Source organism: Passer montanus, unplaced genomic scaffold (genome assembly GCF_014805655.1).
Source record: "Passer montanus isolate IOZ18808 unplaced genomic scaffold, ASM1480565v1 scaffold20, whole genome shotgun sequence".
In the NCBI taxonomy this organism is placed as follows: domain Eukaryota; kingdom Metazoa; phylum Chordata; class Aves; order Passeriformes; family Passeridae; genus Passer; species Passer montanus.
Window position 1 is genome coordinate 6,342,477 of NW_024366592.1, and position 18,688 is coordinate 6,361,164.

General features: G+C 43.9%; 2 protein-coding genes across 7 annotated transcripts in view; one reads left to right on the forward strand and one right to left on the reverse strand.

The window, feature by feature from the left end:
- The window catches only part of DUSP16 (dual specificity phosphatase 16), a 63,144-nt gene extending 50,685 nt beyond the window's left edge, over nt 1-12,459 (reverse strand). For 2 of the 6 annotated variants that reach the window (XM_039708377.1, XM_039708373.1), the window contains exon 1: nt 12,255-12,459. The gene's annotated coding sequence lies outside the window, so the exon portion shown is untranslated. Of the gene's footprint in view, nt 1-11,967; nt 12,156-12,254 lie in introns of those variants that run through there. The other 4 variants (XM_039708378.1, XM_039708374.1, XM_039708376.1 and 1 more) reach the window with 2 other exon arrangements.
- On the forward strand, nt 9,973-13,820 carry LOC120501690 (rabphilin-3A-like). The gene is made up of 4 exons (XM_039708290.1): nt 9,973-10,180; nt 11,631-12,040; nt 12,778-12,864; nt 13,413-13,820. Exons 1-4 carry the CDS (start codon nt 9,973-9,975, stop codon nt 13,557-13,559), a joined length of 852 nt encoding a protein of 283 aa, XP_039564224.1. The 3' UTR covers nt 13,560-13,820.
- Nucleotides 13,821-18,688: the final 4,868 nt, after the last annotated feature.

An 18,688-nucleotide genomic window follows, 5' to 3' on the forward strand; every position in this document is an offset into this window, starting at 1 on the left:
CAGGGGGGGAAAAAAATCTCTTCCCTGAATGACAAAAGCCTTCAGCTGACAAAATGTCACCAGAAACATGACTAGTCCCAACATGCTGTAGGGATGGCAGGTTCACCAGTAGGATGTTCTGGACTCCCATCTGCACAAGACAAGATCTTCTGCAACACCATCTCTTCCAGTGCGGATGCCATCCCACTACAGCAGCACCAGGAGCTTGGCAGAGCTCCAGCTGAACCTGCAGAATCCTTTTACTCCAGGCAGGACTCCAAGAACGTGGTCCTGGTATCACCATGCTATTACTTAGAGTAAACATGAGGAGTACTCAAAACCTCCAAAAGACTGAGATTGAAACGATATAAAAATACAGCATTAGGATTAAAAAGAGATCAGACACCACCACTTGAACAGGAATGGGAGTGCTAAATGGAATTGTAGGTTTAATCAAAACTTCCCCCAGAGCAGTGGGCAGAAATGACCCAAGCTTTTAACAAGTGAGAAAACTGACAACTCTGAACACACCAGCACCATTTAAGTTAATATGAGAAGGAAAAAAAAAATCAGGGTAAAAAATTAATAGACATTACTAGCTATCCATTCTCATATTAGAAAAGAGATTTTTTTATTTTACCAAATAAGTATGATACAAAATAAATGATTTTGAGTAGGAAGAGGTTTTTATTTCACTTTCGTTTGAAAGATAAGTAATGAATATGCTTGTGATTTCTGATCAGACAGACACACCAGAACTACCAAATGTACAAAATTTACCTGCCTACTTCAGATAGCAATGACCACTAAAACTACCTACTACATGAAGACCATGTAACCAAATTTTCTCCATTCATTATCCCTAGAAAGAGCCTAAGAAGCTTTATCATCTGCACGGCTGTTTTGTTCTCCTAGCTAATTAATTGCTTTTCTTATCAAATAAGCCATCAAAAAAGCAAAAATAAAGTCATATTGAGTGAAAGCTTTATAAGATACAAACTTTGGAGAGTATATGGGTATATATACACACATGTATGTTCATGTACATGGCTTGTACACGGGTGTATATGTGAAAACACATATACATATATGTCTATGTCCTGGCCATGTTTTAGAGCAAAAGCATCCTGACAGAACCCAAACTCTAAACTTGTCAGGTTCCAGACAAGAGTTTCCAGTGGAGCACAAAGCTCCTGGAGCCCTGGGAAGCCAAGAAAAGCCAACTTGAATGCACACTGGCAAACAAAGAGTAATCAGCTTAATAGCCTGCATCAATGGCTCCAATCTTGGTTTCCAGTGGGTAAATCCTTGTCATGAATATACTTCTTGCTGCCTCTGCAGAAGACAAGCTTGAGGGGGTACATTCCATGTACGCCCTCAAGCAGCTTAAAACAAGTGAAGTCAGGGCTACCAGTGAGCAGCCTCCTTCATGCCAGCCCACATGTTAATCTAGCAAGCTGACTCAAAGAGCTACATCAGACACAATCCGATTGTACAACCAAGTAGAAGAAACAAATGCAGCAGGAAACAACAGCCAAACAATCTTCAGGCATTTCTGGTTCCCAGCTCTGGCTCACGTGGGATTCTGACAGCCATTAGAAAGGTGTATTTGAAAAGACAGTGGCTGGGAAGACAAGAAAGAATCTCAGTACCTGCAAGGCTCTGGTGTCACTTGCCACAGAAATACACTCTGTGTCATCCTCACGTGAGAAAGAGAGCTCCACTACTTTCAGCAGATCCATGTTAATGTTCTCCAATTCCACTTTTGCTGTGACTGAACCCGCTTCTTTTGGACAACAAGGGTAATAGCCAGTTGGGCAGAACACAGAAGAAAGGAAAAGACAGTCTACAAAGTATTTTACTTCTAAGATTTTGACAAGGCACGTACTTTAAGGTCTGGCATGGAGCAAATCACCACCTAGAGCCTATGGAGCAAAGAGTATGATGGATTTCTGGTCTGCTTCAAGCCAAACACAAAGCAAATAGGCTACTTGTGAATTTATTCCCTGACTTGGCCTTGAGTGAAGTAGGAACAGTCATACAAACTACCCTAAGCAGCAGGCTTAGGGTAGCAGCTACAGGCAGAGGGACTGGGTCAAGCAGCCAGCCATGGTAACCTTTTCTACGTGCACAGCTGGAAAAAGACACTTTGTCAATAGTCTTTAGCAGCTGTTCTTCTGCTTTGTATATTTAGGTTAAGGCTCCTTGGGGCACTGAGTACTTGTACTTCCAAAGCACTCCCACCAATGGCACCATTTAGCATAACCCCAAAATGTTAGAAGACAAACAACAAGGGCCTGGGGGAGATGGCACATTTGTACCTAAAATGTATTTAGAGGATATCAGCCTCTTGTACTCAACATATTCTAGAAGCAAACACAAAATTTGCCAACCTTTTTCTTTTATGCAAGTTTCTCTTCTGTCTAGAATAACTCCATACATACCAGATCTTAAAAGGGCCAACAATAAATTACTAACAGCATGAAGAAAAATAGCAACTCGCAATAGAAGTATTCAGACAGATCATTTTCCACACTTCTTCCCATCCCCTTTGTTGCACTGAAAGACATGTCTTTATGTGTACTCAGGAGCATGCTATTTCAAGCATAAGCCTCTGAACCGTAAAGTTTTCAACATGAAGATATGGTTTATAATAAAAAGTTTTGAAATCAACTCATTCTTAAATATTTACAAATCCCTAGTAATAAAGACCAAATACACAAACCCACACAATGTTATTTTCTCAAAAGCCACCACGTAATCTCACCCAACATTTCTAGGTTTTAAGTGTATCTTCAGTTCCATGAGTTATAACAGTTTAACAATCTTCAGAAGATATTTTTTAGATGCACAAATAGTATTTACTACTATGAACCTATTAGAAATTACACCTTTCCCCGTACTTCCTGCAACTTGTCATTAAGCCTTTATTTAGACAGCCTGTCAAAGAGACTTCTCCTTATACAGACAGAAAATAACTCTTCTGTTATCTACCCCTGCAAGCCTAGCATTACCAAGCAAAGTGGAATGATCCTATTCTGTCGTCAGACAGAACAGACATTAGAACTACAGCTTCTGTGATTTAAATGAAATGTCATTTTCATGTGCAACTAGTGCAGAACTTTTCTTTCTTCTTCTTAGAAATACTTTTAGTCTCTGTTGGGTCTACCTTCTTTTCTTCTTCCTTTATTTAGCACACATAGGTATATTTTCTCAACATCTGATCAATAACTCTTTTCTATTGAGCCCTGTCCTTTCTCTCTCTCTAGTTCTGTTCCTCACACACATCCTCCTTTTCTAGTATTTTTACTATGACAGAAGTTGATCTTTATTACGTACAGCTTTTGAAACTGGATAAACTGTTTGAAACTTCAGCTTGAGAAAGTGATAAGCCTGAGTATTTTCCACCATAGTGCAATTTAACTGCATTTTGAGTAAAAGCAGGATCACAGATCTGTCCACAGACATCAGAAAATAGAACTACATTTCAAGTTAAACATTTAAACATGAATCAGAACAAAATGTGCAGAATTTGGAATTCAAGGAAGCCCATTTTCCTGCTGCTGGAGAAGCTGAAGGATGTGGTTACATGTTGGTGGTTCAATTTCTTTATCAACACCTTGTCCCAAAGAAGCTGATCTACTTAATACCCATCCCACTTCACCTTAAAGAAAGAATAATTCTATTTTCTGGAACTACTCCAGCTGTGCTTTCATATATAACAATTGACATTTGAAAGGGAGAGACATTTCAAGGAGGAAGTAAGATTTGTATATTCTCATTTTGCTACATAAATCACAAAAATAGGTAAATAAATAATAAATAGCTAAGTAAGCACAAGGTATGACTGTACAGAAAAGCAGTACCACAAGCTGAGCCAAATAGTAAGCACTCAATGGAAATGCCTTACTTCGGATATAACAAGATTTCTGTAAGTGCACTTAATAACTCAGGTAAGTTAAGATATATAAAAACACTGCTACTGGATATCTATTCCAGAATTAGGCAGGTTCTAGGTCAGGGAAAAAGCATATTATGTGATGTCTCTTTTTTCCTTAGGATCTCTAGCAATTACCTTGTACTGAAAGGTTTGTTTTCTTTCTTTTCTTTTTTTAACCAAAATTGAACTGGAGATCGGATGTCAATGCTGAGATGTGTGTGTATATATATATATGCTGAGCATGTACATACACAAAAACTTACATGCCCAACATTGCTCCCAAGTTAATCCATGACATAAATTCTTGGCTTTGAAATATTGAAATATTTAAATTATCAACACAGTCTCTTGCTTTTTTTTTAATTATTCATCATGCCATGAAAGACATTTTTCCATCAAATTCGACAGACTTTTCAGGGGAAAGGGGGAAGGAAAATAAAATTTTTAAAAAGTGGGAAAACCACCATCAAACAGCTTGACAGCCTTTAAAAATTCTCAAAACAACTCATTTCTCTAAGCCAGCATTTGCTAAGAGTGTCACTGTATCCAGCTTTTTCCTGTGCCAGCCACTAAGCTGCACATTCAAAGATATAGTCCCAAAGCCTTCTGAAAAGCCAAGACCTGAACCTTTACCGTGAAGCAGTCCCCTCTTCCCACCCACCCACCTCTCCTACTGCATTACCTCCCTACTGCTGACTTATACAGTAGACAAAGTCATGACTGAAAAGAACATTCTGCCCATTTTAATGCTAAATCTTCAAAATCCTCACCATTACTCAATTAGAAACATTAGATGATCATTGGTTGAAGCCTCAACATCATGTAAGTAAAAGATTTAGTGTTAAACAGCAGCTGTATTTTCACTTAGCTATGCAGACATTTCATAGCCACTTTGCCATACTGGCTTATGTCTGGGGGTCTGAATAAAAATAGCTAATGTGCTTGCTTGTTACACCATGAAATGAAGTGCACAAAGCAATTGCCAAGACTGGTTTTGCCCATGAAAGGCAATGGTCATTAATAGCTTGTATTTGCAGAAGGCTGTCAGAGGAGCAGCATGCCTGTGCTTCCTCCACAGCGTTCTATACTTTAACCATACATGAGGCAGCAGGGACAAATGCACCACACATTTCCTCATTTCACAACAGGTCATGCCTGCAGGAGAGCTGGCAAGCCATGCAAGCCTCAGTTGCAGAAAAATATTCAAATCCTGCAAATATGAGGGGGTGGAAAGATGTGTCTCTTCATGGAAACAGTATATTGGGAAAATATGCAACGACAGTAATAGTTAACCAGTATTTCATCACTTTCTTTTGCTGTCCAGACCAGTATCTTGTAGATTTGAACTCTTGTTCTTTTTCATCCATGTTTTTCTTGAAGGAGATAAATTTCTTTCAGTAATTTTTAGACAGGAAACAGGCAACAAATGGACTACTCATACAATCATGTCTGGGCTGGACAGGCAAATTTTTCAGGCATCTTCAAATAGGTCTACCTGGAAATCCCAGCAGACAACAAAGTGAGCCACACTGAGGAAACAGGCTTTTTCACCTGGATGGTAACCACACATGGATCTGTATTTATGGTGTGGCATTCTATTTCTAACATTATGAATTATCTAACAAGCAGAATAGAGGACTGAGAAGCTGACAGCACACTGTGTCAGCCATGAGAAGTCAGGGATTTTCAGCATCTGGACAAGAAAAAAAGGATCAGGAAAATCAGACATATTCAGCTGAAAATTACATGTGAAAAACCAAAACAAAAAAGTGAGATTTTTGAGAAACAAACAAGGTAGTACAAGTACAAGCAGCTCTCTTAGCTCTATTAGGCTTCACTGTAAGTGTCCTACTAGCCAGGAGAACATGAGGTTTACCAGCTCTCATAAGGATGGTGCCCATCTGTCTTTCTGAGACACAGGACTATGAACATACAGACCAGTTGCTGGAGATGACCTTGCTTCAGTAAGGCCTCACAACACCCACTGTGTAAAGCTGGAGAGTTTTTAGGAAACTGAAAGGACACAGCAGTAACGTGGGAGAAAAGGGAAAAAGGTTCAGGGTCCTCTTACTAGAAGAAGAGACTTATCATCAATGCAGAACTCCAAGCAGACTATGGGAAGAGTCTTTCACAGCCTATCCTCAGTCTGGAGCACGCCTGCCTTAAACACAAGGTCTTCTGACAGGTGGAGGGAGCCCTCCAAAAGTGGTGACACCATTTGCCTTCTGCTGATCTGGATTCAGTCTATTGCATATTTTGAAACTTACTAGAATCCAACAACATGACAACCCAATGCACTAAGACTACTGCTGTACTCCTCTGCTGCAAGCTGCAATAGTTTTTCATCTTGCTTAAAAATTGACAAACATTTATGAACCTTTGTGGAAACCAAGCTGAAGCTTATTCTGTTTGCTCCCCAACTGTTCTTAGTAAGAGGCCTCTACCTAAATTCTCTTAGTTTGGAAAGGCACTTCTGGGTACGATGGCATTAGAAGAATGACATGTAACACAAAGTTTCTTCCCTCTCCACCTCTCTTCCCTCCCAGTTTTCCAGAGTTCAAACAGACTCTCATGAAAGTCAGGGAGAGCAAAGCTGGAAAACAAGAGAAAACACTGTGTCCCAAGTATGAATTTTCATGTGTGGAGGTATGAAACCCCAACACCTAAGCACTTGTAACAAAACACCTGTGGGAACTGCATAGGTGATAGGTGCTATACCTATTCTGTGTAGCATTAATAGAATGAGCAGAAAGTAACCCCATGCCTGTTCTGCAGGTGATTTCAATCCACCTCTGACATTAAGGCTTATTTCAGCAGCAGGATGGCTGAGAGAAGCCCTGTGAAGCATACCTCAGACTCTTTGCATGTATTTGTAAGGTGGTGTTTAGAAGATGGGTGCCTATCCTGCTTGAAGGGCTGCACAAACTTAATGAAATATGCACTGTGGAGAAAGGCACACCCCTGCAAGGACCATCTTGCAGGTAAAAACCCAAGTTCTGGCATGGGATTTGAGTCTACAAAGCCTGGGATGAATGGTTCTTACAGCTAGCAATCAAGAGGCAAAAACGATACGCGGGCTATTAAAAGTGTGGCATTTATATCTCTAACACTATGGACTATTCAGCCTAAACAGAACTCTAAAGCCTAAACATGCTTTACTAGGGGTTCAGTAGGAGCAAAATGCAGCAGTGAATCAATTTTATCCGGAATAGCGTGGGAGGAGGGAGAGTTCCTTTCCTATTTTGAGAGCAACATCTATGCTACACATGCAGAGCCAAAGCCTTCTAATCCAGCAGGCTGAATACATACTAGTTATTCAAACTCAAGAACGTGTGCATAAAAGGAATTTCATACAATTAGTCCCCGTTGTCCTCCTCAGTTCATGCTCTCTATAAAGTTCTCATTCCAGTGTTGCTACATTACACACTCAGACCCATCTTTTTGCCTCCCACATTGCCTTCAGTAACGTAAAAACGTTAGACAAGCAGGCAGGAATATGTAAAAAGAGAGTATCTGTACAGCCACTGATGTATCATTTAGTCAACAGGCTCAATTCATGGACCATTTTAGCAAAGCAAAAATCAAGTGAAGTAGAATGAAAATGGGTAATGCTATTTCAGCCTCAATATTAGAAAATGTGTCAATTTTCTGCCAAACTAATGTAATGGAACACAGCTCCACTATGATTTTATGAAGAATTTTTTCATGCTATTTTAGCAGACCATCACTCTGACTAATGTGCAAAAAAATCTTATGGGGGGAAAAAATTTATATTTATTCTCAACTAATGAAAGTTTCCGCGCATCTCTTTTATACAAAGATACAAACTTTTGTGTCTTTATTTATTAAACAAATAACAGAAGTTTATATCTTCAGCTTGAAAGCAAAGAAGAGTGCAAATGTACCTGAGGAGGTCTGAGTAAGGAACTGATCCTAGTTTATGGTGAAAAACTCATACAGCACAGGGAAAAATTAGTTCCAAAAACACACTTAGAGAGAAGCTGTGTAAGTCACTGGCAACATAAGTATCATATTGTAACCAGGAAAGAGAAGAGATAACTAAATTCCCCTCAAAGAACAACCTTGTTTCAGGAGTTCCTTTGATACCTTCCAGCTTGGGACAGCGAAAGCGCAGAAAAGCAGCAACAAGGGAGCTTGGGAATGTTCCCACTGAATCCCTGCAGCCCCACTGGAAACCTCCCATCATTGAAACAACACTCTTTCCCCTCTTTCCTAGCTTGCCCAATTATTAATTTTGGTGGGTTTTTTGTCAGCTGCTGGAGCACTTCATAGGGACACAACATGGAGGGCTGCCAGCCTTCCCAGAGCCAGCTCCGAGTAGAACACTCTTGGCTCAGCAGCAGACCACAGAGTGCAGCAGAAGGAAACACAGGGCCGTGAACTCACACCCATCTTGCTCTTGCCCCCCATACACACCCCCTACAAGCAGGTCTGCTCGGAGCCTGAGCAGTAATTCACTGGTGCCCAACACCATCTCTGCTGGAGACCATGGTACCTGCCAGCAGGCCCTACCCATGGGCACACCAAGAACTGCTCAGGTTAAAACTGGGCACATCTAGAAGTCAATATGCCAAACTTGACCATTAACATATATTTTTTGCTTGCTTCAGGAGTTACAGGAACTTACAGAGTAACTATAATAGAGATTCGCTATTTGGAGCTGACAAGACAAGACCAGTGCAAAGATCAGACATGGTGGCGCAGAGAAGTGGCGATACAAGCTGCCCTGTTGCCATACCTGTCCTCAGACAGGGGAATACTGCAGGAGCACAGGCATCCCAGCCTCCTCCCTTGCTCCACAGGCAGTTGGATCTCCATTGGCTTTAGGATACTATTACAATAGTGATAAATTCCTGGGGATAGGGTCCCCCAAGAAACAACTATGAAGCAGCATGAACTTAGTGTTCACTTCACTTTCTTGCAAATGACCCCTGGTCTTCAGCCAATTAATAGCTTTAGTCTAGAACAACATCCTGACACGTACCACCAGGCCAGCCATCACCTGTGGCTTTTGATTTGTGCAGAGAGTAGAGGCCATGTATGCAACTGACAGCCCTAAAGGATAATACACTACCCTTTGTTTAGGAGGAGAACACAAATAAACCGCAGATATACTAGCAATACTGATATGTATTTATCAGTATTTAAAATATTCTGCAGAAATCCTCCACGTCACAAGGCTCATTCTGGAAGCCATCCCTAAGGAATTGTAGGGAAAGTGAATGTGCCATTTGACACATTAGGGACACACTTTCTTCCCTATTACCAATAAAACCAGCTTCTTGAAAATTCTTAAATAACCAAGGATTTAGCATTACACAACCATGCAGAAAATACTACAAGATTGCAAGAAGCATTTAGTCACTATCATAACAACAAATCCATAGGGGCAGATTCAGTGGAGTCACAGACCAAACCCATGTTTCTTTCAAAGGTTGGAAAAAAACATGGAAAGAAAAAGGAAGGGATGTGTCAATCCTTCCACACCTCATCCTTTGACAGTAACTACTCCATGCCATCTGGCTATTAAGGACTGTCAGCACTTGAAGAATATCCATGATGCTTTCCTGACTGCTTCCACAGAAAGGAAAAAGAAAAAATAAGTCCTAGAAATTTCAGCTGACATACTACGAAGTGAAAGCTATCATCCTGCTGCCTCCTTTTTTTTTCGGGGGAAAACTACTTCAGCTGTACTCACTATATTTCTTAGCAAAATTGCATTTTGAAAACAGTGAATATTGCTGAATCGGTGTGAGGATTATGGCATTGAACTTTAAAAACCCAGGTGATGGAGCAAAGCCCTCACCCCGCACACGCCTCTTACTGCCCAACGCGTTGCAGCAGAGCTCGCTTGAAGATAAACCAACAGAAACCAACATCTAACTTGTCCATTTGACATTTCTTATGAAGGCCGGCCTTACAAAGAGAGCCTGAATTCAGCCCCTGAGGGCTTCGGCAGGCCGACGTGAATCTCTTATCTGATAGGCAGAGAGCGACTGGCCCATCTCACACCCCGCTGCCAGTGACTCCGTATGACTTCACCGCCCTGCGAGCGCAGCGCGGAGCTCGCAGGGCACAGTGGATTTGCCAAGGAAGGTGCACGGGCACACGGCAGCTACAACCACAACTCCTCCCACGGGCCGGGGCTGGCATCCCGCCGGGGCTGCCTTGGGAGACAGAGCTCCCAGCGAAATCCATTTAACACATTCCTGCACAGCTTCTGCCGATACCGTCCCCATGGTCAGGCCAAGCTAAAAACAAACACCCCTGCCCGGCCAGCTGTCTTGGCTGGAAGAGGAGCGTGCATTTTTACAGAAACAAAGATAACTGAGCTCGCTATCTTCTGCAGAAGTTTTTCTGGTGTGATTTTGTTCCATTACATCTGCCCTGGTAGCTAACAAAAGCAGAGCTACTGGAGCAGGAATGCACTCAGGTATCTTCATACAACATGTTACATTTTGAAATGCTTGGTTTGTTTTTCTGGACCTTCCCATATGCATTAGACCAAAGCATTTTGAAGCTACCATCTGTAGCACAGGAACTGACACATTCTCTGCTGCTTTCATATATTTGTTCATTTAAAAAGGGACTTTTAAATTGTGTATTAAGATTTACTAAAGCACTATTGTATTAAACAAGCACAACAAGTGGAACTTACTACAACTCAGATATTTCTTATAGATTCCATCCTCAAAATATTAATGAGCATAATCAGTAAATGCAAGATTTACTTGTATCACTATTCTTTGTATCTTTTGTCATTAAAAATGAAAGCTAAAAATACATGTACACCTCCCTGCTGCATACTTCAGTCCACATTCAAGCAGAAACTCCCAGACAACCAACATAAACAACTGTGATGAATGTTTCAATCTCCAATGGGCAGTGGGATGAACACCATAAAAAGAAATTAAGACTTACTATTTTTCCACCTCTCCTCAAAACACAAGAGTCTAAACCAACTCCTGTTTGGTCAGTTGTGACTTTGTAAACTCTGTATCTACCAAACCACACATGGCCAGGAATAGAATAAATCTCAGAGCAAGGATTACAAAATCATTCTCGGGTTTTGGTTGGGGTTTTCTCTTTTAAGAACCCCAACAAATATCCCCACAAAGAGAAGCAGTTCAGTCTGCTTTTAGGCTTCAAAACTAGCACAGATCTATTTTTTTCTGCTGGGTATACATTGAATGTTTGACCAGAAAAATTAGTCATAGGTCAGACAATATAGCTCGCTATCACTACACCCTTCATTTGAAGGAAAACCAAAGAAATTGTTTTTACACTTCAACCAGCTGAAACAACGGTAAAAGAAAGTAAATTCTCCTGGGTTTACTTTAAGAAAAAAAAAATCAAAATATTTTTTAAAAAAAGTTTAAAATCCCAGTTTCTCATCTGACATGTAACCAAATGTTTTTGGCCGCTGGAAAATCCTGCCATTGGTCAGGCTCGGCAATAGGCACATCCCATACACCTGGTGATGCGCGCTCAGCCCCGCATCCCGGCCCGGGGGGACAAAGCGGGAAGCGGGGATCTGTCAGGCCGCGTCCCGGCGCCAGCCCCGGGCCGGGAGCTCGGGCGAGCGCGATGCCAGGTTAACAATTTGCCTCCCTCCTGGACGCCGCGGCAGCCCTCCATTTTGTCAGCCGCCTCAATTTAAACCTTTTCCAAGGCGAAGGCAGAACTTGAGCATTTCTTCGGGAGCCCTCCGGGGCTTTAAAGCATCCCCGACCATTTTGCGCAGCCCGCTCGGAGCCGGCGCTCCGGGCTAAGTTTAGCGGGGCAGCGGCGCACGCCGCGGCTCACGGGCAGCGCCGAGCCCCCCGCGGGCTCCTGCCCATCGCTTCTCCCGGCAGCGCCTCCTCCCCGCCCGGGGACAGGCAGGTGGATGTCGGGAGGAGAGCAAGGAAGGCACGGGAGGCAGGAGCCGCCGCGGGCAGCAGGGTGCCGGCAGCAGGTAGGGAGGGCAGCGCCGGTGCCGCGCGGTGCCCGTGCCGTTCCCCCTCCCTCCGGCCCCCCGTTCTTACCACCTGCGGAGGCGGCCGGAGCCCGCCCGGGCCGGGGCAGCGACCTGTCCACTGCGGGCGCTCTCCTCCGGAGGTGAGGGGGCGGCGGGGAAGGGCATGCGGGAGGAGGGAGGGAGGGCTCCCGCCGCCCGCCTCTCCCTCACCTCCCTCCCCCTCCTCCTCCTCCTCCTCCTCCTCCCCGCCCAGCCCGGCCCGGCCCGGCCCCCCCGCGCCCCTCGCCCCCCTCCCGGCTTGGCTTCCGCGGCGCGGCCCCGGGCCGGGGTCCCCTGCGCTGCTGCGGCACTTACTGTGTCACCCTGTCAGTCTGGCTGCCTGTCCCCTCGGCAAGCATAAAGGCAATTGCCCACTAGCCTCGCCGCTGCCGCCCGAAACAACTTTGTCTTCTTGCAGTCGCTGGGAAAGCTCCTCTTTTTCCTTCTTCTTCAATAAGGGGGGGGGGGGAACCCCCACCAAACCAAAAATAAAAAAAAAGCCCTCCCAAAAACAACAACCAAGCCCCAGCAAATTTAAAAATTAGAAAAGAAAAAATATATTCGGCTTTTTTTTTTTTTAAGAGTGGGAAGCGTGAAGGTGGGAGGGGAGAGGAGCAGAAAAAGGAAACATTTGAAGCTTTGTAGCTCTCTTTTCCCCCTCCTTCCCCCCCTCTCAAGATGGCTTGAAAAAATTAAAAGGGGACAGTGGTGAGGGGGACACACACACCGAAAAGCTCGGGAGGAGGGAAAAAGTTTTGGGGGTTGGGGTTTTTTGTGTGTGTGTTCGGTCTTTTTGTTTGTTTGGGGTTTTTTGTTCTGTTCTTTTTTAAAGCCTTAGAATCCCACAATGACAGCAGCGACTACAAACAGCCGGGAAGAGCAGGCACAAGGAGAGAGGAACGAGCGAGAGAAAAGAGTTTTGCTGGTCAGTAAACTTCAAGCTGCTGGGATGAGGTCATTGGTGTAAATATAAAGCGATGGCGTCATTTGAAACCAATCCCAGTGAATGAACTCAGCCGGGGGGGTGAAGGTGGGGGAGAGGGTGAAGGAGAAAGAGGAGGAGCAGCGAGGGAGGATCCCTGCGGGGCCGCGGCGGCCGCGCAGCCCCGGCGGCGGGAGGCGATGGCGGAGGGGAGGGGGTCTCTCACTGTTTCACCCCCGGGGGAACGCGGGCCCCGCTGCCCGCGGCCTCCAGCCTCAGCCGCCGGGCCGCCCCTGGGAGGAGCCGCGGCCGCGGAGCGATTCAACCGAGCCGCCGCCGCGGCCCTTCCCCGCCCCTCGCCCGGCCCTCGCTGCGCTCCGGCCTCTCCGCAGGCCCCGCGGCCCGCCGGGCGTGTGGCCCTGGCGACGCCTCGGGCCCGCGGCCTGCTCCGCTCGGCCACTTCTCCCCTCCTTCCCTCCCATCCTGTCCTCTCCGGCGTGCGCCAGCTGAGGGGGTATCCCTAAATACCGCCCTGGCCTCTGCTTTCACAGTGTGCCGCGGTGCCGTGCGATGCACAACCACCCGGGTGTGAAGGCGTCACATCCTCCTGTGGTAGTGCTATGGGATCGTACAGCCACAGAGTGTTTGAGGGAAGGGGAAGGAACTTAAAGTCATCCAGATCCAGCCCCTGTCACTGAGGGGGGGCAGAGCACCCTGTGGGTCATGTGGAACACTGGGGGCCTTTGCCCTTTAAATAAACTCCTTAAATAAATTTAAAAATCTGAAACCACACTGTAAAAGTCTATGCAGATCCACAGAAGTATATGTTATTTTTGCCTGACATGTATCTGTTATGATTAGTACCAATCCGAACTGGCAAGGTACATCCTTCAGGGGCTGCATGGGTCCTGTCTGTTGTGCATCCCTCTTCCAGACATGATAGAATATTTTGCAGTCCTCTTTCTCCCTTAGAGGCATCATTACTATGGGGAACCTCCTGGCACTGCTGGGCATGCAGGGCAGCTTGCACACCAAAATTCAAACTCCAGTCCATCACCTCTGATGGCTTTGAATCCCTGTGCCAGAAACCCTTGGAAGACAGCATGAGAAAGAGGATTAACTGCATGGCTCCTTATGTTCTTGGTGGCTGTCTCTTACAAAGTGCCATTGGAAAAGCACATGGCTGTCACTCATAGTAAAATGGTTTGGATGTTTGGTGTTTCAGGAAAAATGTAACCCAATAAATTGTATGGGGAGACAGGGGGCTCTATCCTGCCAATATTGACCAAGAACCAGCCTGATGAAGGCCCTCGTGCTACGGAGTTGTGAGCTGTGTCATGAGAACGCCTTGTTGGCACTTGTACTGAACAGTCATGTCCTGTGTGAGGGAGTGCAGAGCAGGCAGGGACAAGAGAAGCCCAAGCTCCACGACAGAGACAAAGATCAAAAGCAGTGAAGAAATTATGACAAAGCAGTTAACATTGGGATGTTCACTGTTTTGCACGTGTCCCTTTCCAGTAGCTGAAAAGCAGTTTTGCCCTTCTCTCAATAAAGCAGTGGCCCCAAAGATGCCTTTCTCAAACCCCCAAAATGCTCACAGCATTAAAAATCTGCACAATTAACTGCTGGTTAACAGAGCTAGAAGTGACCCATTTTGATGAAGGGGATCAGAGAGTGTGCCAGAGAAACTGGAGGTGACGGCCAGTGCCCCAGCTCTTTCATTCCAGAAAATTGCAGGAACAAACAGTTCCAGCATGGTTATCCTCACAAAGAGAAGTGGGGAGCAGTGGAGAGAGGTGCGTGGTGAGGAGGAAAGACATTTCAATTCTCTCTTCCCTTTTCTCATCTCAACTCAGTAACACCTTATGTAACAGGTTTGGGTTTTGTTTAAATTGTGAGACTGAAAATTTCCTGACTGTAAAACTGTAACAATAAGAAGTACTTGTGATCTTTTGAAAATATTTTTCTTTTTAGCTAAAAAAAAATATATGCAGAAAAGTCTGTACTGGAACAGCAAATTAAAGCTTTTTTCAGTACAGAGTCAGGATATTTCTTTTCCTAGTGTAATAAAAGATGTGACAAAAACCAGTGGTATCACAATTAATTCCTGCATATTGAAATTATTACTAAGAATAACTTTTTCTTTTCAGCCAAGCTTGAGTCAAAAGTCTGATTTGGGAGCACATTGCAGGGTGAAACTGGACAGGTTCATTGCTAACCTCAAGACACAAACAGAAGGAGTCAGGAAGACTCAAACACAGCAGCATCAGACCTTGCGTCATTGAGAGTAGGAGCTGCATCCTTTGCCTCCTGTTTGCAGTGGCCAAAGCGTGTTGGCAGCTGACATCCCTCAGCTGGCCGTGGCCACATGTACAGGAGCACAAACTCCTTTGCATGTCAGAGTCTTAACATCATTTAACTCTTTTTTTTCCCCCTCTGAGAAACTCTTTTTTCCCCCTCCTGCCTTTCGTTCCTCCCTACCACTTGCGCAGCAAGCTCCTGGAAATGATCTGAACTGCAGGTGCAAACCAGGAGAGGGTCAGGCCTTCATCTGGCAAACACCTGAACCATCTGGGAGAGAGAGAGTGCCTGGCTTTGCTGATGTCCCTGGCTGCTGACTTCCCCTCCCCAAGTTTTTGAAGTCTGTCAATTCTATGAAATGTATTTTTCTGCACTTCTGGTGATGAACTTTTTGGCCTAAGTGCACTGTTTGTTTTTGAGAAAATGGTACTGAAAGAGTTAAAGTTAGCGTTCCTTTCTTGTGCCTCCTTATGAGGCTTATGAGATACGAAGATCAGCAGTGTCTATATGGGGTGAAACGAGGGCAAAAGACACTGTGGTGGCTATCCAACCGGCTATGCCACAGCCCTTGAACTTTGACACTCCCCCCTGTCCTACCCGTCCAAGCCTCACTTGTGGCAGGAGTGGCTGCAAGTGTGTCACCCCTGACTGCCCCTCTTCCTGGGGGCCAGCGAGGGGCAATAGCTGGGTACTTTGAAGAGCTGGAGGTCACCCACCTTTTTTACAAAGGTTTCTCTTCCTTTATTACTAAAAGCTAGTTCAGCTTTGTGTTCCTTTTCCAGCTAATGGACTTTGTGGCACTTCATTGGGTTAATCAGTTAGCAGTGATTAAACAGGGGAAAGATAAATGACAGCCTGAGTAACGTCATCATGGTTTCTGCGTGGTGGAAAGGAGTGGTTTGCCAGGGAAGCCTCTTGTGAAATAAGTGAGAATTGAACTATAAGCACAGAATTTACCATGCTTTAAAATCCCCTTGTGGGTGCTCACTTCCTCCATAGGCTGCAGTGGAGTTGTTGAAGAAGTTACCATTCCCACACAGCTCCCAGTCACCATCATGCCTGCCTTCTGCCAAAGGCTACCACCTCCCCTCCCTACCTGCAAGCTGCTCACTCAATCCCTCCCAAATTAGCTTTGGCCAAAGTCAACCATAGCAGCTTAAGCAGTTTAAATAGTAGAAGTCTGCTGTGCTGGTTTGTTTTGGCTGAAGCAGATTAGGGGAAACCCAAGTCACCAGATGGGAAGTGAGGTGATGACTTTTTCATGGACGGTTTCAGGGGCAGTGGGAGGTTGGGCCTAATCTGCCTTCAGAGCAGACTTCTGTACCAGACATAGCTGCTACTGACTGTTCTTCAGGGTATTTAAAAGTAGAAGTGTTGCTGAGATACTCACGTTGAAACATTTGTAGCATTTTTAGATATCACTCCCTTTGTTGGCATGGAGAGCAGGGTGCAGCAGTCAGAGCAGCCCAGGTTTGTGGGAGAGCAGCAATGGGAGCATGAGGATTTGGAAACCAGTAGCTATAGAAGATGTAGGACCGAGGGTGGGGAAAGAGCAGAAGAGAGAACTTTGTGGCTATAGATCAGCGGGAGATCTCAGGGCTCAGTCCAGAGAGGAGGGATTTGAGCAGCATGGGAAATGCAGGCATCAGAGACATGGGGTGGAGGGTAGCAATGCTCAGGGGCAAACAGTGATTCTTCCCTTCCATGTGTGCATCAGACCTTGGAAGCTCCATCCCTCTGGAAAATGGTTGAATGAGAATAGCCTCACTAGTCTGTCACTGCAGGTAGTTTTCATAGGTCTACTTCACTCTAGCTTCTCCAGGACTGCCAGATTCACGGCCCATCCAACAAGCTGGGGGTGGAATGCAAGTGGAGGGGTCTAGGTTCAATGCAGATATGGGTTTGGGCTGGAATACAAGACAAAATGGAGCAATATTCTAATTCCCTGAAAGAAAACAGTGGATGATTTGAAGCAATGAAAGAGAAAAGAAGAATTACAGGAACTGGAACAGCAGAAAGTACAGAGAAAAAAGGAAGGAAAGCATCAGCTGTTTGCTTCCCTGCAACTTCATAAACCCTGTATCCATTACTCAATAGAAATGTACATTATTCCTATCTCTACCCTTTATTTTTCTAAGCCTTTTTTGGGACAGGGTAGTATCATGAAACCAAGTTTTGTTTTATGGATGTAAGATTGAGTTACTTAGATGAAGTAACTCATCTAAGGTATAGCAAGATGGTTACAGATCAGAAAAATGTACCAAATTCTCTTAAATTCCAAATCTAACCACTAATTTATCCTTTTCCCTCTCCTCTCTTGCATCTCAGAAAAGAAATTGTAACTTTTACTTTGCTTACCTGCACAGGCAGTTATTAAAATTAAGCACTTGCACAAAAGCTTGTTGGCTAGCTTGCAATTAAGGGACACACACACACAAAGGCTATAAGTGAGATATATAACATAAGACAATGTGAAAAGACAATGGAAGAAGTAACAACAATTTCTGGTTCATAGGGATGGCCTTTATCAAGCTTAGGGGGTTTTTCTAAAATTCTAGTCATTTTAGAAAAAGAAGTTACTATTTTGATGGTCAAGCCACTTCTCTATGAAACAGCAAGATGAAGTTTCGAGGAGGCATTTGAAATTGGAGATCATAATAAATATTATTTACAGAAAAGGAGCATAATAACATGTTGTCATCAGGAAACAGAATAATGAAGTACTGTTCTCAAGAAACATCAAGTTCAGACAAATCTACAGCAACTGAAAAACTTAACTAGTAACATATCTCACTTTCTCATATATCCAAAGAGAGAATATTTAAATTAAAAAAAAAACCAACCAAAAAAGCTGATACATTTTTTAAAAAATCACAAATACATTCCAGAAATTAAGATAGTTGTCACAATAAACACCCACCTCACTTACTTTTTGCTCTTACTCACTGTTAGTCACTTGTCTGTAGGCTGGTACACTTTTATTGAAATGAACTGCTAATGGGCTGTAAGCACAGATGGTGTAAATCATCATTGCTCAACTCACACTTCAGTTGCTATGCTGGTTTATACTATCTGGAGAATGGCTTTGTGTGTTCATGTTTTGTTTGTGGCCAATGATGAATCAGAAGTAAAATGTATTTGCGTTTATTGTGAGGGCAGGATAAAATGTATGAGATCTTTGACAATTCATAGCCTCGTTTTAACTGCTTGAGTACTTCAAATTATGCAGGATATAATAATTACCAGCCTTAAATAAATTTTAGACTTCCTGTTTTTTCTAATAATAAATATTTTCTTAGGAATGCCAAGGATATGATAAAAAAAGTACAGCATTCATAAAATGCTTTAAAGTTGTGATATGTGAAATGTCATCTGGCTCAATATAAACCATTAAGTACAAAGTTACTGTCTTGACAGTCTGCTAAAGTGAGCTCCCAATCAAGAAAATAGTTCAAAAGTCTCAATATAAAAAGAGAATATATAACCTGTGGTAATGAAGACCAGTCTATTTGTTTCAAACTACTTT